General features: G+C 45.4%; 2 protein-coding genes across 4 annotated transcripts; one reads left to right on the top strand and one right to left on the bottom strand.

Moving 5' to 3' along the window:
• The first annotated feature begins 12,141 nt into the window (after positions 1–12,141).
• On the top strand, positions 12,142–13,929 carry LOC123122613 (noroxomaritidine synthase 1-like). Its single transcript, XM_044542842.1, has one exon. The coding sequence runs from the start codon at positions 12,148–12,150 to the stop codon at positions 13,795–13,797; it is 1,650 nt and encodes a 549-aa protein (XP_044398777.1). The 5' UTR covers positions 12,142–12,147; the 3' UTR covers positions 13,798–13,929.
• A 2,029-nt stretch (positions 13,930–15,958) lies between these two features.
• On the bottom strand, positions 15,959–20,678 carry LOC123122611 (mediator of RNA polymerase II transcription subunit 8). Of its 3 annotated transcripts, none has more exons than XM_044542840.1 (12): positions 20,333–20,678; positions 20,041–20,165; positions 19,484–19,608; positions 19,208–19,391; positions 18,998–19,105; positions 18,770–18,837; positions 18,221–18,466; positions 17,985–18,038; positions 17,675–17,884; positions 17,404–17,466; positions 17,166–17,220; positions 15,959–16,672 (listed from the first exon to the last, which is right to left on the bottom strand). In XM_044542840.1, the coding sequence occupies exons 1-12, from the start codon at positions 20,551–20,553 to the stop codon at positions 16,353–16,355; spliced, it is 1,779 nt and encodes a 592-aa protein (XP_044398775.1). In that variant the 5' UTR covers positions 20,554–20,678; the 3' UTR covers positions 15,959–16,352. The 3 variants fall into 3 exon arrangements, with proteins under 3 accessions (XP_044398775.1, XP_044398774.1, XP_044398776.1); XM_044542839.1 differs by having other exon boundaries at positions 17,166–17,223; positions 20,333–20,676; XM_044542841.1 differs by having other exon boundaries at positions 17,166–17,223; positions 17,991–18,038; positions 20,333–20,675.
• Positions 20,679–23,255: the final 2,577 nt, after the last annotated feature.

Raw genomic sequence — 23,255 nt, 5'->3', positions numbered from 1 at the left:
TGGTTTCGCCAGGTTCCGCCTCGAGACGGCGGTGCTTCGTCGCGAAAGCTTCCTTCTGATTTTTCCCAGAGTGAAAGACTTCATATAGCCAAAGATGGGCATCGGAGGCCTGCCAGGGGGCCCACGAGGCGGGGGCGCGCCCTCCCACCCTCGTGGACGGTGGGTGGCCCCCCTCTGGTGCTTTCTTCGTCCAGTATTTTTTATATATTCCAAAACTGACTTTCGTGGAGTTTCAGCACTTTTGGAGTTGTGCAGAATAGGTCTCTAATATTTGCTCCTTTTCCAGCCCAGAAATCTAGTTGCCGGCATTCTCCCTCTTCATGTAATCCTTGTAAAATAAGAGAGAATAGACATAAGTATTGTGACATAATGTATAATAACAGCCCATAATGCAATAAATATTGATATAAAAGCATGATGTAAAATGGACGTATCACTCATCAAGTTCTACTTTCCTCCCACTCACTTCTTTCGAGAGAAACTCCTTCTCTAGAAAGGATCCATTCTTAGCAACGAATATCTTGCCGTTGGATCTGTGATAGAAGGTGTACCCAACAGTCTCCTTTGGGTATCCTATGAAGACACATTTCTCCGATTTGGGTTCGAACTTATCAGGTTGAAGCTTTTTTACATAAGCATCACAGCCCCAAACTTTAAGAAACGACAACTTGGGTTTCTTGCCAAACCACAGTTCATATGGTATCGTATCAACGGATTTAGATGGTGCCCTATTTAACGTGAATGCAGCCGTCTCTAAAGCATAACCCCAAAACGATGGCGGTAAATCAGTAAGAGACATCATAGATCTCACCATATCTAATAAAGTGCGGTTACGACGTTCAGACACACCATTACACTGTAGTGTTCCAGGTGGCGTGAGTTGCGAAACTATTCCACGTTGTTTCAAATGAAGACCAAACTCGTAACTCAAATATTCACCTCCACGATCAGATCGAAGAAACTTTATTTTCTTGTTACGATGATTTTCCACTTCACTATGAAATTCTTTGAACTTTCCAAATGTTTCAGACTTATGTTTCATCAAGTAGATATACCCATATCTTCTTAAATCATCTGTGAAGGTCAGAAAATAACGGTACCCGCCGCGAGCCTCAACACTCATTGGACCGCATACATCAGTATGTATTATTTCCAATAAGTCTGTTGCTCGCTCCATTGTTCCGGAGAACGGAGTCTTAGTCATCTTGCTCATGAGGCATGGTTCGCAAGCATCAAGTGATTCCAAAAGCCCATCAGCATGGAGTTTCTTCATGCGCTTTACACCAATATGCAAACGGCAGTGCCACAAATAAGTTGCACTATCATTATTAAACTTGTATCTTTTGGCTTCAATACTATGAATATGTGTATCACTACTATCGAGATTCAATAAAAATAGACCACTCATCAAGGGTGCATGACCATAAAAGATATTACTCATATAAATAGAACAACCATTATTCTCTGATTTAAATGAATAACCGTCTCGCATCAATCAAGATCTAGATATAATGTTCATGCTTAACGATGGCACCAAATAACAATTATTCAGGTCTAAAACTAATCCCGAAGGTAGATGTAGAGGTAGCGTGCCAACCGCGATCACATCGACTTTGGAACCATTTCCCACGCGCATCGTCACCTCGTCCTTAGCCAATCTTCGGTTAATCCGTAGCCCCTGTTTCGAGTTGCAAATATGAGCAACAGAACTAGTATCAAATACCCAAGCGCTACTACGAGCATTAGTAAGGTACACATCAATAACATGTATATCAAATATACCTTTCACTTTGCCATCCTTCTTATCCGCCAAATACTTGGGGCAGTTCCACTTCCAGTGACCAGTCCCTTTGTAGTAGAAGCACTCAGTCTCAGGCTTAGGTCCAGACTTGGGCTTCTTCACTTGAGCAGCAACTTGCTTGTCGTTATTCTTGAAGTCCCCCTTCTTCCCTTTGCCCTTTTTCTTGAAACTAGTGGTCTTGTTAACCATCAATACTTGATGCTCCTTCTTGATTTCTACCTCCGCAGCCTTTAGCATCGCGAAGAGCTCGGGAATTGTCTTATCCATCCCTTGCATATTATAGTTCATCACGAAGCTTTTGTAGCTTGGTGGCAGTGATTGAAGAACTCTGTCAATGACACTATCAACAGGAAGATTAACTCCCAGTTGAGTCAAGTGGTTGTGGTACCCAGACATTCTGAGTATATGTTCACTGACAGAACTATTCTCCTCCATTTTGGAGACTTCATATCTCTCAATCCGGGCATTTGCTTGAAATATTAACTTCAACTCCTGGAACATCTCAAATAATCCATGACGTTCAAAACGTTGCTGAAGTCCCGGTTCTAAACCGTAAAGCATGGCACACTGAACTATCGAGTAGTCATCAGCTTTGCTCTGCCAGGCGTTCATAATGTCCGGCGTTGCTCCTGCAGCGGGTCTTGCACCTAGCGGTGCTTCCAGGACGTAATTCTTCTGTGCGGCAATGAGGATAATCCTCAAGTTACAGACCCGGTCCGTGTAGTTGCTACCATCATCTTTCAACTTAGCTTTCTCTAGGAACGCATTAAAATTCAAAGGAACAGTAGCACGGGCCATTTATCCACAACAACATAGACATGCAAAATACTATTAGGCACTAAGTTCATGATAAATTAAAGTTCAATTAATCATATTACTTAAGAACTCTCACTTAGATAGACATCCCTCTAGTCATCTAAATGATCACGTGATCCATATCAACTAAACCATGTTCGATCATCACGTGAGATGGAGTAGTTTTCAATGGTGAACATCACTATATTGATCATATCTACTATATGATTCACGCTCGACCTTTCGGTCTCAGTGTTCCGAGGCCATATCTGCATATGCTAGGCTCGTCAAGTTTAACCCGAGTATTCTGCGTGTGCAAAACTGGCTTGCACCCGTTGTATGTGAACGTAGATCTTATCACACCCGATCATCATGTGGTGTCTCGGCACGACGAACTGTAGCAACAGTGCATACTCAGGGAGAACACTTATACCTTGAAATTTAGTGAGAGATCATCTTATAATGCTACCGCCGTACTAAGCAGAATAAGATGCATAAAGGATAAACATTGCATGCAATCAATATAAGTGATATGATATGGCCATCATCATCTTGTGCCTTTGATCTCCATCTCCAAAGCACCGTCATGATCACCATCGTCACCGGCTTGACACCTTGATCTCCATCATAGCATCGTTGTCGTCTCGCCAACTATTGCTTCTACGACTATCGCTACCGCTTAGTGATAAAGTAAAGCAATTACATGGCGATTGCATTTCATACAATAAAGCGACAACCATATGGTTCCTGCCAGTTGCCGATAACTGTTACAAAACATGATCATCTCATACAACAATTTATATATCATCACGTCTTGACCATATCACATCACAACAAGCCCTGCAGAAACAAGTTAGACGTCCTCTACTTTGTTGTTGCAAGTTTTACATGGCTGCTACAGGATTCTAGCAAGAACCGTTCTTACCTACGCATCAAAACCACAACGATTTTTCGTCAAATGTGTTGTTTTATCCTTCAACAAGGACCGGGCGTAGTCAAACTCGATTCAACTAAAGCTGGAGAAACAGACACCCGCTAGCCACCTGTGTGCGAAGCACGTCGGTAGAACCAGTCTCATGAACGCGGTCATGTAATGTCGGTCCGGGCCGCTTCATCCAACAATACCGCTAAATCAAAGTAATACATTGCTGGTAAGCAGTATGACTATTATCGCCCATAACTCATTGTATTCTACTCGTGCATATAACATCTACGCATAAACCTGGCTCGGATGCCATTGTTAGGGAACGTAGTATTTCAAAAAAACTACCTACGATCACGCAAGATCCATCTAGGAGATGCATAGCAACGAGCGGGGAAGAGTGTGTCCACGTACCCTCGTAGACCGAAAGCGGAAGCGTTTAGTAACGCGGTTGATGTAGTCGAACGTATTCGCGATCCAACCGATCCAAGTACCGAACGTACGGCACCTCCGCGATCTGCACACGTTCAGCTCGGTGACGTCCCTCGAACTCTTGATCCAGTTGAGGCCTAGGGAGAGTTCCGTCAGCATGACGGTGTGGCGACGGTGATGATGAAGTTACCGGCGCAGGGCTTCGCCTAAGCACTACGACGATATGACCGAGGTGTGTAACTGTGGAGGGGGGCGCCGCACACGGCAAAGAGAAACTTTGGTGTGTCTTTGGGGTGCCCCCTCCCACGTATATAAAGGAGGGGGAGGAAGAGGCCGGACAAGGTGCGGCGCGCCAAGGGGTGGAGTCCTACTTGGACTCCCGGTCCAAGTAGGATTCGCCCCCCCTTTCCTATTCCCACAAGGAGAAGGGGGGAAGGGGAGGAGGAGAGAAGGAAAGGGGGGCCGCCCCCCCCAACCCTAGTCCAATTTGGATTGGGCTTGGGGGGCGCGCGCCTCCACCTGGCCGCTGCCTCCTCTCTTCCACTAGGGCCCATGAAGGCCCATTAACCCCCCGGGGGTTCCGGTATCCCCCTCCCCCCGGTACTCCGGTAAATGCCCGAACCTATCCGAAACCATTCCGATGTCCAAACATAACCTTCGAATATATCAATCTTTATGTCTCGACCATTTCGAGACTTCTCGTCATGTTCATGATCTCATCCGGGACTCCAAACAAACTTCGATACATCAAATCACATAACTCATAATACAAATCGTCATCGAACGTTAAGCGTGCGGACCCTACGGGTTCGAGAACTATGTAGACATGACCGAGACACATCTCCGGTCAATAACCAATAGCGGAACCTAGATGCTCATATTGGTTCCTACATATTCTACGAAGATCTTTATCGGTCAAACCGCATAACAACATACGTTGTTCCCTTTGTCATCGGTATGTTACTTGCCCGAGATTCGATCGTCGGTATGATCATACCTAGTTCAATCTCGTTACCGGCAACTCTCTTTACTCGTTCCGTAGTGCATCATCCCGCAACTAACTCATTAGTCAAATTGCTTGCAAGGCTTATAGTGATGTGCATTACCGAGGGGGCCCAGAGATACCTCTCTGATACACGGAGTGACAAATCCTAATCTCTATCTATGCCAACTCAACAAACACCATCGGAGACACCTGTAGAGCATCTTTATAATCACCCAGTTATGTTGTGACATTTGATAGCACACAAGGTGTTCCTCCGGTATTCGGGAGTTGCATAATCTCATAGTCTGGGGAACATGTATAAGTCATGAAGAAAGCAATAGCAGAAAAACTAAACGATCATTATGCTAAGCTAATGGACGGGTCTTGTCCACCACATCATTCTCTAATGATGTGATCCCGTTCATCAAATGACAACACATGTCTATGGCTAGGAAACTTAACCATCTTTGATTAACGAGCTAGTCAAGTAGAGGCATACTAGGGACACTCTGTTTGTCTATGTATCCACACATGTACTAAGTTTCCGGTTAATACAATTCTAGCATGAATAATAAACATTTATCATGATATAAGGAAATATAAATAACAACTTTATTATTGCCTCTAGGGCATATTTCCTTCAAGTAGAGATAAGTATTTCCCTCAGTTAAGAACCAAGGTATCAATCTAGTAGGAGGCACAAGCAAGTCTCCAATATATGCACCTATAAAAACTAACAAACACTTGCACACAACGCGAAAAAGGGGTTGTCAATCCCTTCACGGTCACGAGCAAGAGTGAGATCTAATAGAGATAGGTATAAAAGATAAATAAAAGGCAAAATAAAGTAAATATAAATAAATTGCAGCAAGGTTTTTTGGGTTTTTTGGTTTATAGATTTGAAAATATATGATGGAAAATAGACCCAGGGGCATATGTTTCACCATAGGCTTCTCTCTTGAATAAAGCATGCGGTGGGTAAACAAATTACTGTTGAGCAATTGATAGAAAAGTGCATAATTATGAAGATATCTAAGGCAATGATCATGAATATAGGCATCACGTCCGTGACAAGTAGACCGACTCCTGCCTGCATCTACTACTATTACTCCACACATCGACCGACTCCTGCCTACATCTAGAGTATTAAGTTCATAAGAACAGAGTAACGCCTTAAGCAAGATGACATGATGTAGAGGGATAAACTCAAGCAATATGATATAAACCCCATCTTTTTATCCTTAGTGGCAACAATACAATACGTGCCTCGCTGCCCCTTCTGTCACTGGGTGAGGACACCACAAGATTGATCCCATCACAAAGCACCTCTCCCATTGCAAGAAAACCAATCTTGTTGGCCAAACCAAATCGATAGATCGGAGAGGAATACAAAGCTATCTCAACCATGCATAAAAGAGTTCAGAGAAGACTCAAATAATATTCATAGATAATCTGATCATAAATCCACAATTCATCGGATCTCAACAAACGCACCGGAAAGAAGATTACATTGAATAGATATCCAAGAACATCGAGGAGAACATTGTATTGAAGATCAAAGAGAGAGAAGAAGCCATCTAGCTACTAGCTATGGACTCGTAGGTCTGTGGTAAACTACTCACGCTTCATCGGAAGGGGGCATGGTTGGTGTAGAGGCCCTTCGTGATCGAATCCCCCTTTAGCGGAGTGCCGGAAAAGGCCCCAAGATGGGATCTCACGAGAATAGAAGCTTGCGGCAGCGGAAACGTATTTTTTGTGTGCCCTCTGGCATAGGGGAATATTTGAGGATTTATAGTGCGAAGATTAGGGTTGGAAGGGCTACGAGGGGCCCACAAGCCCTAGGGGCGCGCACCCACGGCTTGTGGCCGCCTCGTAGGTCTTCTAGCCTCCTCTCCAGGTCTTGTGGGTTTTTTCTGGTCCAAGAAAAATCACCGTAAAGTTTTATTTCATTTGGACTCCGTTTGGTATTCCTTTTCTGTAAAAGTCAAAACAAGGAAAAAAACATAAACTGGCACTGGGCACTAGGTTAATAAGTTAGTCCCAAAAATATATAAAATAGCATATAAATGCATATAAAACATCCAAAACAAATAATATAATAGCATGGAACAATCAAAAAGTATAGATACGTTGGAGACGTATCAGTTGTTGCTTGATGATTACTAGGTTATAGCCTAGCAACTAGTTGGGCTCACAAAAGTGCAGGAGTTTGCGGCAAGCAGTAAGCTTTCCCCTTAGTGAAAAACCAAGGTATTAAATACAAATAAAACTTCACTTGTGCCCCAAAAAACACTAACAAGGGTGCCAACCTTGTTGCCTTTGCTAGTTAAACAAGCTACTACCATCTTGGAAATCCTCGATCCGGCTCGTACAAGGCAGGATTTAAGCAGGTTTCACCGATTCTCCCACTTTGAGGCTCAGTTTTAGGCTAGTTTCTTTGTTTTCCTTTGTCTGTTTTGCTTGTTTTTCACACCAACAAGCATCGGGGTTGTCACCCAAGGCATCCTAGTCACATGTGTCACATGACTCAGGTCTAATTAGTCTGACGCATGCACCCACTAATACTTGATGCTCACTGCTAGCAGACGGATTGTCTTGCACTCTCTAGGTTGGGGATCTCTTCCATTGTGTTTGACGGATGATGCTGACGTATGCATGCCATTTCTCCCATGTTTTCAGTTTCAACCTTAGTTGTTGTTTGATTGCTTAACTGTGGAAGTCCTGTCTTGTTTGTATGTGTTGTTTGTCGATGTGGTTCTCTAGTGTTGTTGTTCGTTGTTCTTGTCTGAATAAAAAGGCATGCAATGTCTGCATGTTTCTTACTAATATAGTTACTACCAGTAGACCACCATGTATGTTTGTAAGAGTGGGGTTGTGAGACAGTCATGTGAATGTTTGATTAGCATGGTGATGTAACGCGTTACTAGTACCCAACGACCAATCTCAAGCGATTATCTTGTCGATTAACACTATGCTTTTCTTCTTTAATCTTTGGTCCTACCCTTGCTCTTCTATCTCATGCAGAACAGAGCATTCGATGTTGCCAATGTTGGATATGATATACTATGTGAGTATTTGATCTACCGGATCGGGTACACGGGAATGGAACGGACAGGACGAAGCTAGATATAAACGTCTATGGTATTAGCCTTTGTTGTAGTGGGGTCAGCCTATGTATACTGTAATAGTAGTTAGCACTTATTTGGTGAAGGATTTGAAAAATGTGACTGGTGTCGGTCGGCTGATCTTTGGAAAACATCGATCGGGTCAGGAGTCGTTTGATGCGTGTGATTCCCTCCGTGCGATCGTCCCTACCTCTGTCCATCTCTCGTTGCAACATAACTTGTACTGGAAATCCCATTGCAACATGATCCATGTTGCAAAGCACCCCTCAGCACCTCCGTGAGTCCCCGGCGACGATTCACAACAACGCTAGCTAGCAACACTTTTTTGTCGTCCCCACGGCATGTCTTGTAGCACCACATGCAACGGATGTTGACCACCACGCACCACTCGCAGCAGCATCGGTTGCAACATCATAGACATGCAACACTGAGCACCTGCGGTCGGGCTCCCCTGCACCGGCCAGTCCTTGCAGCGTTGGCGAACCGTCCTACAACATCGGTGGAACCGTTGTTGCACTCGTCTCCTGCTTGAACCAGTGAACGCATAGCCTGCAAGCTGCAACACCAACAATTATTCAGCACGCACCCCCGACTCGGCGATTGGTATGGCTCCACGGTCTGCATCACCGCAAGTCGCAGCAACGCCTCCGGTTTCACAACAATGACTCTACCGCGAGCCCTCCACCGGCAACATCCTCGTCGCCACTCGCTGTACTGCCACGCGGTTGGCAGCACACTAGTGACCTCTCGCAGTGGCACCCCCTTGCAGCATCGCCATGGTTTCGCGGCGACGGCTCTGGCCATGCTTGCAACACAACAGCGAGATTGGGGTGCTCGCAACAGCAATGGTGGTCCCGTCAGTAGCAATGGTGGTCCCGTCAGTAGCAATGGTGATGGTGCTTCAATGGTGGATCTATCATGTTTGACGTTGTGTTCTCTGTTTCACGTTAGTTGTTGTTTGCTTTTGCTTATCGTTGGAAGATCTGTCATGTTTGCACGTGGTGTTTGTCGATGTGGTTCTCTAGCGTTTTTGTTCTTCGCCTTAATAAAAAGGAATGCAATGCCTGCATGTTTCTTACTTTTATTTTAGCTTTTTTGAGGCATCTTGTCATTTTGAGCGATAGTTGCTACAGTCACATCTTTGACGAGCAGCTCAGTGGGCTGTCAAAGGCGGCCTGCAGGCCCATCCATCTACACAGCCCTGCAGAAGCCACATTACCGGAGTAGTAGCCCATTGAACTGATGAGTCAGGCCCAATTCTGAAGAATTACTGCCCGGAGAATCACAATCACAAAAGAACTCGTTTTTTCCCCAGGAATCATCTGAGAATTATCAGAATCACTAGTGTATTTGAGAATCGTGGAAACTCAGCAATTCTGGCAATTCTAGCCAGGGCCTCAAAAGAAAATTGTTCGGTTTGAACTACTACCCTTATTGGGACTCAAATTACGGCCAATATGCCACTGGGCCAGCCCGACACCTCATACAACAATTAGTAGGCTAGAATTACAGAAAAGAACTGGACAGACAATTCTGTGGGCAGACAATTCTGGGGGCAGTTTCCAGAACCGTAATTCTCCAGAATTATAGGATGAAAAGAACTGGCCCTCAATCAGCCCAACGACCCTCTCTCTTCCCCCCGACGAGTCAAACACCCGAGCAGCAGAACCTTACGCACCCCCTCAAAAAAAAAGCAGAACCTGACGCCCCGGCGCGCCAGCGCCACCCGCGAAACTCAAGGCGGCGGCGACGGAGACGGCGGCTAGTGGTACCGTGGAGCTGGCCTCATCGACGTAAGACCGGGTAAACTGCGCCACGGAATGGCCGGCGACCTCTCCTTCGTCCACTGGAAGTGCCACCAGGTCAGCTTCTGCCCGCCTGCTTGCACGCAGGTGCTTGTGTTTATTCCCATCCGTTTCTAGCTGGAGTAGCAACCTAGTGACCATTGACTGACCGAGCACGGACACCCCTCACGCTCGCTCCGCTCCGCTGTGCTGTGTTTTGCGGGTACTCCGTCCGTGCTCCCTCAATGCACACATTGTTACCCAAACCTGCCCTTTGTTTTAGTGTTACTTTTTACACACAAAATCAAGTTTGTGTGTGTGTGTGTGTGTGTGTGTGTGTGTGTGTGAGAGAGAGAGAGAGAGAGAGAGAGCTCACCGTATGCATGTGTGAGCGAGCCATGCCGGGTTTAGCGCGTCAGCATTGCCATGCTGATCCCGACTCGTAGGCGTAGTGGACACCGGATGACGGTGCATTCCCATGGTAGGGATGGCTGGAGTAGATTGGGTTGTGATACTTTTCCTTGGCATTTTCTGTTGAATTAAAGCTGACCAAGTTGTGTTTTGGGGTATGGATTGTGATCCAAGAAGAAGAAGAGAAGAGGTAGGGTGGTAACTAGTAAGAGCTGCATCCACCCTTGCTTACCTTCAACATACTATGGGAATGGGATTCACATAAGAGTTTAAGCAACAGTCCTGCTGTGTTTTTGTCCAAGCCATGTAAAATCTGACCAAGTCCTGCCGAGCGCGCCTACTTTCCATCGATATGCACATGTAAACAACATAGAAAACTAGGTCATTCGATGCAAATCAAGTTAAGACATGCTTCTGTAAATACAGCTAGAGCATTGCTGCCAAGGTACATGAGCCATATTCGATGCAACTAGGTCATTCGATGCAAATCAAGTTAAGACCTGTGGGGAGTTACTGACCTATGTCTGGCTCCTTCTGTCCAACATGGGGATGGAGACCTTGCCAGAGAGACTGCTGAGAACGGAGCTTCCAAGCGGACAAGGAAATGCCTGCCCTGCTCCATTGACTTCCCAGGTCAGCACCACCACGGGGGAAGACATTGTTTGACAAACGATGCTTACATATGGAGTCGATTTCTCCCCTGTATTTCCATCTTAATCGGTGCTTATTTGCTTTATCCGTGGAAGATCGCCATGATTTTTCACTGTGATGTATGTATGTTTCCTAGTGTCTGTAAGTCTGAATAAGCTTGAGACATGAGAGCCACGCAATGTCTGTACTTTTCTCTTTTGTTCCTCTTTTGTGGGGATACATTTCTTGTTACAATGTGTGTAAGGATGGTGTGGGGCATTTGATTGCCCTGTTGACATATTACTACCCAAATATAAGAATGTCTGTAACTACTATTGCAATGTCGCTCTAACTGAAAACAGAGTGTTCAGTGATGCCAAGTTTGGGGATTCTCTGCATCAGATAGTTGTGCTGAGCTTTTGCGCAGAACTGTTGGCAGTCACCTACTGACCATGATATTTTCTTCTTCTGTGAACTGTACTAGATGCATAATTGGTGGTGACTTGCAGGCTAGCGTATATCCTGGCCTATGGCAAGTGCTCAGGTATGCATGTACATGCATTTTGTGCATCTGTTGACCATCTTAAAAGAAAGCCTGAACACAATTTGCTTGTATATTTTCAGTTTACAGATGGCTGGATCTGCTCCTCGATCTAGCAGGATGGACATAGCTACCTACTTGATTCAAATTATTGATTTGCTTCCTCTGCTGGAGCCTGGGGTTGAAGTTGGGATTCTGCATCTGGTTAGTCGATCAGACCAGCGTCTATTTTTAGTTTTGAGTTTTTTGCAAAGGAAACGAAGCTGGCTATTCATTCTGCTATTATCTGGTGAAATACAAATAATGGTATCAGGTTTCATGCATATATGTCAGGTCGGCCCTCAATCACAGGCCAGGGATGGCCATGGTTTTTCTGCTTCAGAGTTGAGCTGGATGCCCGCCCAGTGCGTGCACGAGTCTCCTGAACACAATGAGCATGCCGTGGTCTGTCGTCTGTTCCAGCAGCAACGTTCATACATTGTTGTCCACTACTCCAGTGCAGCAGCAGCCCGAAAATAATGGAGGTACCATACGCATGACGATTTTAAATACCTTGTTCATATCGCATCGATTAATTGAGGTATATGCTTACAAGTTTTATACTATTTCATGACGATACAGAACGCATGATATTCGTGCGCAGAACGCATGCTATATCGTGCTCCAAAACGTATGTGTGGTGACCCGCAAAAAAAATGTATGTGTAGTGGCCGCTGCTAGTATGGTACCAATGGACTCAGAGGGAACAACTTGTCTATATATAAATGAAGCCATCGCCATGTCCCTTGCATTTGCACCTTACATCCAAGTAAGTAGTCCTCCCCACACCGCACTAGCGATAATTATGTCACTCATCTCCACAGCACTTGTGCTACTTGTTCCCCTAGGTCTTTACTTGTACATGTGGTCCAGTACTCGTAGTAGATCAAATGACCCAGCATCGGTGCTCCCCACAAAATGGCCGATACTAGGCATGCTCCCTGGTCTCGTGGCCAACATCTGCAACTTCCATGAGTACAGCTATGCGCTCCTCGCCGGATCAGGCCTCAACTTCAATGGGGACGGCCCGCCTGGGGCCGGGATGCGGTTCTTCATCACCTGCGACCCTGCCAACATCCAGCACATCTTCACGACCAACTACTCCAACTTCCCCAAGGGCGCCGAATTCGCCGCCATATTCGACATCATGGCTGGTGGCTTCTTCACCATCGATGGCGAGCTGTGGCGCTTGCGCCGCATGAAGTTCGTGGGCGTGATCAGCAGCCCACGGTTTGCTGACCGTGTGGCAGCTCATTGCCATGACAAGGTGAAGGACCACCTCCTCCCGTTGCTTGCCCGCATGGCGAGCACCAGCACTTCGTTCGACATGCAAGAAGTAATGGCGAGGTTAATGTTTGACATCACCGCCATGACAGTCTTTGGCGTTGACCCTGGCTTCCTGTCCTTGGACATGCCTCCGATTGACGCCTCCCTTGCCATGGACACGGTCATGGAGGTGGGATTTCTCCGACACACCATGCCGGCCTCTTTGTGGAAGACATTGAGGTGGCTAAATATTGGTCCCGAGAGAAGGCTCCACGAAGCGAACAGAGTGCTCCGCAGGTTTGTCGTGGATACGATGGAGAGGAGGAAGAACAACAGAGGCCAAGATGAGGATGAAGAGGTTGTGGGGGATATTTTATCTCTCTACATCAATGACCCAGACTACGCTGACGATGACTTGCTCTGTGGGACACTCATTAGCTTCATGCTCGCTGGGAGGGACACAATCGGCACGACCCTGCCATGGATATTCTACAGCCTCGCCCAGAACCCTAACGTTGTGTCAATCATCCGCAATGAACTCTCACCTATTCTATCGCACAAAGTAGCCCGCGGCATGGGTGCCACGGTCATCTTTGAGCCGGAGGAGACCAAATCTCTGGTCTATCTAAGAGCCACCTTGTACGAGACTCTCAGGCTATACCCACCAGCGCATATGGAGCGCAAGACGGTGGTTGCCGATGATACCATGCCAAGTGGCCATGAGGTGTATGCCGGTGATGCCATCTACATCTCTCTCTACTCCATGGGAAGAATGGAGAGCTTGTGGGGTAAAGACTGCCTCGACTTTAACCCAGACAGATGGCTCCTGGGGGATAGCAACAAGCTCAAGTATGTGCCGTCTAACAAGTTCTTGGCCTTCAACTCAGGCCCAAGGATGTGCCCAGGCAAGGAAATCGCAGTTGTGCAGATGAAGACCATCATCGCCGCAGTCGTGTGGAACTTTGACCTGGAGCTGGTGGAAGGCCAGAGCATCCAACCCAAGCTATCTTGTTTACTGCAGATGAAAAATGGGCTCATGATGAAGCTGAAGAAACGAGAAGCGTAGCACAAACTTTCTTTTGTTGACCGGGGTTTGGGATTTCCCAGCATGTGTGCCACGATTGTCTTAGAATGCGTGTGTAGTGTATGTGTGTGTCCATATACATATTTTCGCTTTCAAGTCGGACAACTTTATTCACGGCAATGGGTGGATTTTTTTTATGAATAATTGCCTGAGAAATCAGCTATGGCTTGGATGGCGCAAATGTTCTCAGAAATCATGTATAAAAAATACCGGAACATCGTGATAATAATGTAAGATTATCGAAACGAATGACTGAACAATTAGGCAATTCAGTACATATATTTTTGGTAGTGAATGGGCATGTGCATCGTATGATGCAGAGGCCGAGACGATGCCTCCTTATTGAAAAAAAAGACAATATTTGTTGTAGCAAGCTGAACTGTTTGTTTTTCTTGCCGACCACACAGGCATATATTTTTCAGCATATGCCTCTCTCCATGTATTTTTTTAGTACTATAGTTTTTCTTTTAGTTATATAGTATTTGTTACTCTGAAAATACTTTTACTATCTATATCATCAATCCATTAGCAAATCTCAAGCACCAAATTCAATTGACAATTCCACAAGGATGTTTTGGTGGCATATATAAGGAGTTTTTTAAATTTTCTGTTATATCAGTTTATTGCCCGCGCGATTGTCTTTAGTGTCTTTAGTACTGTAGTTTTTTTGGCTATACCAGCTTCCCTCGCCAACTGCCGGCCTGTTGGGAGCGCTAGCTTCTGGCTGGAATCGATCGGCCATGCCGGAAGCCTACTGAGAGCGTATTTGGCTTGTTTACCTGGTGGGATTCTTTGACCGCGATAATTGGCACAACCGGAAGATGTGCATCTCGATTTTCTTCAATTGCAAAAACTTCGTTGATCAAATTTGGTCCATGAAGCCCTGCAACTGCAACTCATCATTTGCCATTACAGGGCTGATTCTTAGGTATGTGAAGAAAGGGTGGGAAGATCAAATCAAGGACCCCGGCAGTTACTGGAAGCTCAATGATCGCAGGGGGGCAGTGGACGCTTCATACCAACAAGTGCGACCAAGATCTGGGTTGCAGCTTAAGGAGGCCATCCGATGAGTGTTCTTATCTGGCGCATCACCATGGATTTCTGCTTCTACTACATGGGCCCATCAGCAGATCACCGATGTACCACTGCTGCTCAATGTATTCACGATGCCTCTGGTGAAGGCCGTTGTGGGTGTGCTGTCTGGCGTGAAAGATCTCTGGTAGATCCTCAAGGATGACAAGACAATCCATGGAAGGTGATTGAGGGCGTGTGGGTGGAGATGCTCTGCTTCTCCTCGGCCAGTAGGTGACTGAGGGTACCTACACGCCAAGAGTTTGGGCACCTGTTTGGCTCCTGTCACTCACTCATAGGGATGGAAGCCTTGCCCGAGAGGCTGCAGAGGACGGAGCTTTCGAGTGGACGAGGAAATGCCGGCGCTGCTCCATCAACTTCCCAGGCCAGCGCTGCCACTGGGGAAGCCATTTTTTGAAAATTGATGTTTTTCTACTCTCCATTTGCTTATTTTGCTTATTTGTGGAAGCTTTTTGTAATTCATACATTGTGGTGTTCCATTTGTCGCTGTTCCAAGTTGGGAGATATATTATAACTATGTGAATTTGTGATCTGTCGGTCGACATCTCGGAGCGAACAGGATCCACGGCCTCATGAAGCTGCTGCTGCCCGCGCATATGCATCTCGGCGTCAAGATATACTTCCAGCTGAATAATTATCTAAGAAAAGCACTAGTCCAGTTTGATGCCTGGCAGTCTGTTGGGTGATGTGTTGTTTGAAGTTTGAACTACTATGGCAGAGAATAACCTGCCAAACTCCCCTATAAAAAAAGAATAACCTGCAAAACTATTGCTTCTTTTCCTTCTCTGTGTCTGTATTACCAGTCCACCGTTCGACTCTGATCTGATCTGATCTGATCTGTTGCTGCATAATTGTGTACAGCTGTTGGTTCATCTCTACAGCTTGTACTGTTTTTCTACATGGGATGCGAAGGAAGACTCGGGCCGACAGTATTCAGATGCCAAGAAGTCATTAGGTGTATGCCAATCAACATATCACCAGCTCTTGCATGATTACAAAGAAAACAAATCCCAGCTATTTAACAGCAACCATCTGAAAGTAAGAATTGTCCTGGATCAGAATTCAGGACTTGAGGTTATACTGTATTTTAGACCGAAGCATGCGCCTATCCAAGCACGCATCATAAGTTGCAGCGCAGTACATACATATCCGAGCACGTCATAGTTTGCAACGAATTCCAGCCCGCGGGCTACTCTAGCTGATGCATCTAACGCCGATTTACAACGATGACGAACAATCATGACTACTTGCACGGTGCACAGCCACTGGACGCGAGCAAAACCAATGGTGAATCGTCGGTAGCCCGTGCCATTACTGCACACAGGGAAGGCACAACGATGCGTCGTCAGGAGTAACATCGTCCAGCCGAAAATACTGTCTCGACTCTGGCCAGGAACCCGTGCCTCGCCTTGGCAACACACGGTTGGTCAGCCCGCTTGAATGAATCATTGCTGGTTTTGCTGCCTCTGCTGGGAGAAGTTCGGGTTCGGCATCTGATTCTGCATCTGGTTTTGCATCTGGTTCTGCATTTGGTTCTGCTGCTGGTTCTGAAGGCCCACCATGCCCTGCTGCTGCAAGCTCTGACCGCCTCCTTGCATTTGGTTCTGCTGCTGGTTCTGAAGGCCCACCATGCCCTGCTGCTGCAAGCTCTGACCGCCACCTTGCATGTTCCCATATAGCCCTTGCTGCTGCTGCTGCTGCTGCTGCTGCTGCTGCATTTGCATTCCCATCATGCTCGTGGTATTTGCACCTCCCATACCGTACACTGCAGCAAGCGATAAAGGAGAATTACTTGCTCAGAAAGTATATTTAAAATTAAACTGCGCTAGGGAAGGTCAAGGAGGATTTCATCGCAAACTAAAATGACACAGAAACAACACAAAGCGCACAGTTATGAATCATGTGAATAAAAACTTTTCGCCTGCACCACTATCTCAAACAACTACAGAGCTAGATACCTGCACAGAAGAAAACCAAATATATCTGCAATAGCAGTGCATCAAAAACCAGCGCATCTAACTTTTCCTCAGGGCAACCGTTTTTGTAAATACATGCTGAATTATGCTCCAAATTTAAATGAAGAATAATTAATGTATGTATGTTTTCTTCTGAACTGTGACTATATCACACCAGCTATTTTTCCTAGCAGTAGTCCAAGCAGGATGACACAAGTACACTATATAGCTGTACAGAAAATTACGCATTTCCTTAATTTATTAATAATGACAAAAGCCTAAAAGAGGATGAACGGTACATACTTTGGTCGGTCATCATTTGATGACTCCTCTGAGGATGCCCACCAGTCAAACCAAACTGCTGAACAATCATAAGAAAACAACATTAGAATTTATAATGCAAGAAAGGATATAGTATATGTGCAAAGAATAAGTCACAGCAGAAAAAATGGAGAATTATAAATGCAGTGCACTACTGTGTTTCAACAAAAACATCTGCAACCAATGTGACTTGGTGATAACAAACAAGAAAGGCATTTACCTGCATTTGCGGCATCATTGACTGTGACTGCATTGTTTGCATAGTCCCAGGTATGTTTGCCATCTAAAATGCACACAAAAAAGGCAGTTCAATCAGCACAGGAATATGTTCAAAATATCCAGAAGAAAACCTGACAACTGAACAAACTCGAATCTTTCTTCATGAGCTCATGAATGTACGTGAGTACATCCATAGAGAGTATAATTATCCTTCTCGAACAACAACCTTATAATTTTTACATGACTTAATAAAAAGAAAGGTGTTATCTAACCATTTGTGAGTTTGAAGATGCCTGTGCAGCAGTAAACATTGCACTGTTTGCAGCTCCAGTGAACTGGCCCAAATGGCTTCTCAACTGATTTCCTTGGTTCAATTGGCTCTGAGACATGCCTGGCTGCATGCGTGCAGCCTGCATCTGCCTATTCTGAAACTGTGACAAGGCTTGTGCTTGGCTGTACTGCATCTGCTGTTGGCCAGCAACCTACAAAAGGTTTTCAACAGCAAGTTATGAGCTTTGTGAAACTAAAAACAATTATATTTCCATGTCTAGAAAATATAGAAGTGGTCAATGGTAAAATTGCCTGTACTTTTTGTTGAGCTTGTCCCTGTAGATCTTGTAACTGAGGAACCGAGCTCTACAAGAAAATTGTAGATTTAGTGAGCACCAAAAAGTACCATGTTGGGATAAATAGTGTAGAATTTTTGCAAGACAGCACTACAAAATCATAAGAAATACGCTCAGGAAACCGATAACATTGTTGCCAATGCCACAAGCGCAACAAAACCTCTTTAAAACTGAAAAGGAAAGTTACCTTACCTGTGCTAGCATCCCAGCAGCTGATGGCCTCAGCTGCTGCTGCTGTTGCTGAGATGCTTGCATCAGCTTTTGCCTCTGCTGCTGTGGTGTCAGATGTTGCTGTGGTGAAGGGGTATTCATCATATTGGTGCCTGACCTAGGGGAGTTAGCATATGGCATTGGAGGAGTAGACACATTTTCAAAATTAGGGGTTCCGGCAGTTCCAGGCGATGGAGCAGATCTGCCAAGTAATTGTCCTCCAGATGCCTGCATGAAGCGTTAACACATCCGATGACTAAGATAAAAGGATCAAACGTTTCGTCGAATTCAGGCTAGTGATTGCTATCATCAATCCTCAAATAAAAACAAAAGAAGGTACTCAAACCAACACTTAATACAGTTCACAATAACAGGGACTGACATCATATGACCAACCAGTAAACAGGAAAACAACACCTCGCGGGGAACATGAATGGCATGCAACAAAAAAGGAACTATGAGCAATAAGATGGATTCCAATTTCAATATGTACACGACTTCTATGAGTGCTAATACTGATGCTACACAAACCTGCATTGGATTTCCCTGGGCGTTGACATTATTAGGTGAAAATGCTGGTGTATTTTTGGGATAGGCGCCTGCAAATATAAATAGCTGTTAGATGCTGATACTGGAGCGTTTTCTGACACACGCTTTAAACGCAAAAGGTTATGATGCACTCGATGTCAGCTAACCATGGCATAAAAAAACCTAATAGAGCATGACAAAATGTGGAAATATCACATGATCTAATCTTACCAGAATTATCACCAAAATTATGAGCCCCGTCTCCAGTAGCAAGTACTTCCATTAGATGGCTAGGAAGAGATGAATGCATCTGCCTTTGGTCTCCCGATACCCGCAATCCTGAGAATCAGGCTATTTCAGCATTGAGGGTCCATAACACAAATAGGAGACGTACATGAGTTATTTAATTTAGAAGTCCAAAAAGCATCAATGTGTTTTCACCTTCACCATAATTTACTGCCGCTCTAAGTAGACTTTCCTGCTCCTGTATCTTTGCAGCTTGTGCCTTATCTAACATAGGACCAAGATTTGCCCCCTGACGGGCTCCTAGACCATGAGTCTTACGGCACTCGGCGATTACTCTCTCAGCAGTTTCACACGCATTCGCAATCATGTCTATCCGAGCCTGAAGGCAGCAAATCCAATTTTATTTAGCAGACAACCAACAGATCAACCAATAACAGTGTGATACAGGTTTGCATTTTCCGCATTAAGCACCTTTAACTTTTCCATTTGAGAAGGCACGGGCAGATTCGTTATTCCAGACAACAACTGTTCCCTCTTTGTAGTTTCCTCAACTTCCATCTCCGGTAAGAGCTTTGACGACAGCATTACAGGCAGTACTGCAATACACACGCAGGTCAAGCAGGAAACATGATGTGACACTAGTAGCAAACGAAGAATAATCGTATGCATTGACAAAAGCAGCATGGGACCACTAAATTGCAGCACATCACAACAACCTAGAGAAATCCTGAAACAGCATTTTGGTAGTTGATTTGCTACTGATTCCCTATCACACTTATCTATCCCTGAAAAAAAATTAGAACAGCAACACCTGTCTATGAAACTGGACAGGGTTCTTCGTATCAGATGGGTTATTTTCACACCTAAATGAAAATGAAATCTCTGAATCCATTCAACCGAAACATTATGCGTGCTCATAGGCTATCATGATCCCAGAACAATTTTACTAGCCACAGAAAGGAAAAGATATCACATGGCACATATATAAGTGAAAAAAATATTTTAAAAATTCAGAGGAGCTCACTCACTTGCAGCGTTCTCGGCGTTGACGTTCCTGGGGTACACGACGAAGCCCTTGTTCACCTTCTTGATGTCCTCCACGATGTTGAAGAGCTCCATGCTCACCATGGAGAACTGCCCGAGCACGTCCTGCCTGCCAGCCGCCATACCATACCAGTAAGCAACCAATCAATCGCGCAGCAGTACTATAACTATCGCACACAGGCCGGGGGATCCACCGAAACCCTAGGTCGGGGATTCACTCTAGGCGGCGGCGGCGGCGAGCAATGGAGGGAGGGGAGGGGATGGGTGAGCCCGAACCACTTGGGGGATCCGCTGGGGTTGACGCGGGCGATGGCGTCGAAGTCCTCGAGGATGCGGGAGATGGCCTTGTAGAGCCCCACCGCGCGCGCCCGCATGCCCTCCAGGTTCAGCTGGCTCTGCACCTCCCCGTTGAGCCGCTCCGCCCGGGGAGGCGCGGGCTGCTGCTGCTGCTGCTGCTGCCCTCCCGCCGCGGCGCCCGGAGCTGCCGCCGCGTCCATCGCCGGAGCTGGGGCTGGCGGTGGGGCGGAGGTGGAGGGGTGAGGGGAGGTTGAATCGGGGGGTGTTCGGATCGCCGGCGTCTGACAAGTGGGGTCGGTCCACTCGAACACTCAGCGGTCAGCCCCTCCTCCCTCTCCACAATGTCTAAAAAATGTTTTCTTCAAGATATACTATAAGATAAGGAGTTTTTGAACTCTGAGATGAGATGAGATGAACTAAAATTCCAAAATACTCCCTCAGTTTCAAAATAAATGTCTCAAACGTTGCATAACTTTGTACTGAAATTAGTATAATATTAATATAAACGGTTGATGACATCAATTATAAAATAATATGAATTTTTTAACTCAACCACAAACTATATATTTTTAGACCTCTCCAGGTACATGCCCGGCTAACTACATGCGCCCTCAGAGCATCCTCTCATGAAGGATTTTATGTCGTTGGGTCATCACAATTCACAAGTACCAATCTCCGTCATTCGGTTTGGACTAGCGGGTGGAAGTTTTGTTAATGTAGCATCCTTGTTCGGTTGGTACTCGTCCCTCTCACATTGGATCCAAAGGCATATGTTCTTCACACTGGAGGTAAATGTGCCCTTCTTTCTTACTTTACCCTAAATCATTCTCCTCCACTTCTCTAGAGGTTTCACGCCACCACCAACATCGTCATTTCACTTATTCACCGAACGAGGCTAGGGCGCAAACTCATGCCCTATCCTTCGACACACCTTCTTCTCAAGCTAAGTGAACTTCACACACGTCCTCTTTGTCTTCCTTCTTACGCACCGACATCTTCTCCTCACACACCCCAAATCATTAATGATGGGAGAAACCACTATGTCACCTCTCACCTTAATCGCCAACAAGATCCCTTCAGGCACTACGCCTCACTCTACTTTCCTCTACAACAAACTTTAGATCGTAAGATCGACAAACCATTATTCATTGGCAGTACCCTCTCTCGCACCTTCTTAAACTAACTAAACTTAGCACACTTCCTTTTCATCTTCTTTCAGACATCTCACTCCGCCACCTTGGGCCCCATCCCGCACAGTTATTTGCCTCTCTTCTTTACTCTTACCAAGTGAGTTCTTCTCACATGGTTGACGGTGTGTGCCTCAGCCATCAGGTTGGGATGTCACACCAAATCACTAATAGGGCAGGGAAAAACTTCATGTGAACCCTTGTCGTCTTCATATTCCCTCTCCCTTCCCACTACTAACTAATCACCCTGAGGTGGTTCGCTCTATATGCATAACTGTGGAACGGTCATAAGAACATCTCCAGTGGATCGCTCCATACGCATTACTGTTTAACGGTCATAAGAACATCTCCAGTGGATCCCTTTTCCTAAACAATTATGGTATAAGATGATTTGGGTCAAAGAAACTGTGTTCTAGGAGATCCCCTTTCCCCAAAAACTTTTTCGGTGATCACTAAAAACACCCCAATCATCCCATCCACGTTGGCCAGAGCCAAGAGGCTGGTTTTTCACCGCCTCGTGTTCCTCATATGCAACCTCCCGCTTCGACTGACATGCATCCTCATTGCTAACGAGCACCACGCCACCATCGGGCCTGCACGGTCGCGCCGCCACCAGGTTTAGCCACTGCTCCTTCTCCCCTCGACACCGGTGTAGGTCGGAGTACACCTTCGAAACAACTAGAGAGCACAATGCCAACAAGTTGCTTGACGAAATTCCTCACCTAATCTTTATGCAATGAAGAATTTCAGAGTTCATTGACAATGTAATAGTCTATACATACTTTTTGCAGATGAGTTCGCCTTTTGAGTTGTTTTTCGACAACTCATCATAGGGCGATGACAACGATTTTGAAATGGAAACGACGTTGTATGTGTCATATGATGTCAAATAAGAGGTTGAAGCATCTTGGCTCAGTGTCCGGTCGTGTGGTAGTTCATCGCAATAAGCAAGTCGAGCATGATAAGCTTATGTAGGGTTATTTTGGAGAGAATCCAATGTTTGGCCATAAAATTGTCCATGAAGTTCATTGTCTCTACTTCACGCAGAAATGGGATGCAGCTGGTCAACTTGGTCATAATGCTTTGAAGAAGGTTGTGTCATCGGTGTGCATGCTTGCATATGGTTGTTGAGCTGATTCTATTGCTGTCTGGATTGGAATTGTAGAGATCACGGTCATTAAAAGTTTGAAGAAATTCGTGAAGTGTTGTCATTGATATCTTTGGAGGGAGATATCTCCAGCACCAAATGAAGCTGACACCGCAAGGCTTCTGCAAATGGGTGCATCAAATGGCTTTCCCGGTGTGCGTTGAAACATCGACTTGCATTGGAGGTGGAAGAATAGCCGTGCAGCATGGCATGGGCAATTCAAAGGACATTGCAAAGATGCAATAATAATTTTTGAATATGGGGCATCAAATGATCTATTGGTTTGCCAGTGTCTCACAAATGACCTCGATGTCTTTGCAAAGATCTTATTTGATACTAGCTATCAAGAAAGCACATCCGCTGAACTTTGAAGTCAATGGTCTCAAGCTGAATTTCATAAATGATGAAATGATGTGTGTTTGAGACAAAACTATACGAGTTATTTTGATGCTAAAATGGATATGTCTATGTCTGTATACACAAGTGTTGAAGATGCTCTAAGGTAATCTTCCACGCTTACTCTTTGGGAAACATATTTTTTTATCTCATAGAAATTAACATTTCACTA

Source organism: Triticum aestivum, chromosome 5D (assembly GCF_018294505.1).
Source record: "Triticum aestivum cultivar Chinese Spring chromosome 5D, IWGSC CS RefSeq v2.1, whole genome shotgun sequence".
In the NCBI taxonomy this organism is placed as follows: domain Eukaryota; kingdom Viridiplantae; phylum Streptophyta; class Magnoliopsida; order Poales; family Poaceae; genus Triticum; species Triticum aestivum.
Note: the sequence above shows the minus strand (reverse complement) of the source record. Positions and strands in the feature narration are given on the sequence as shown.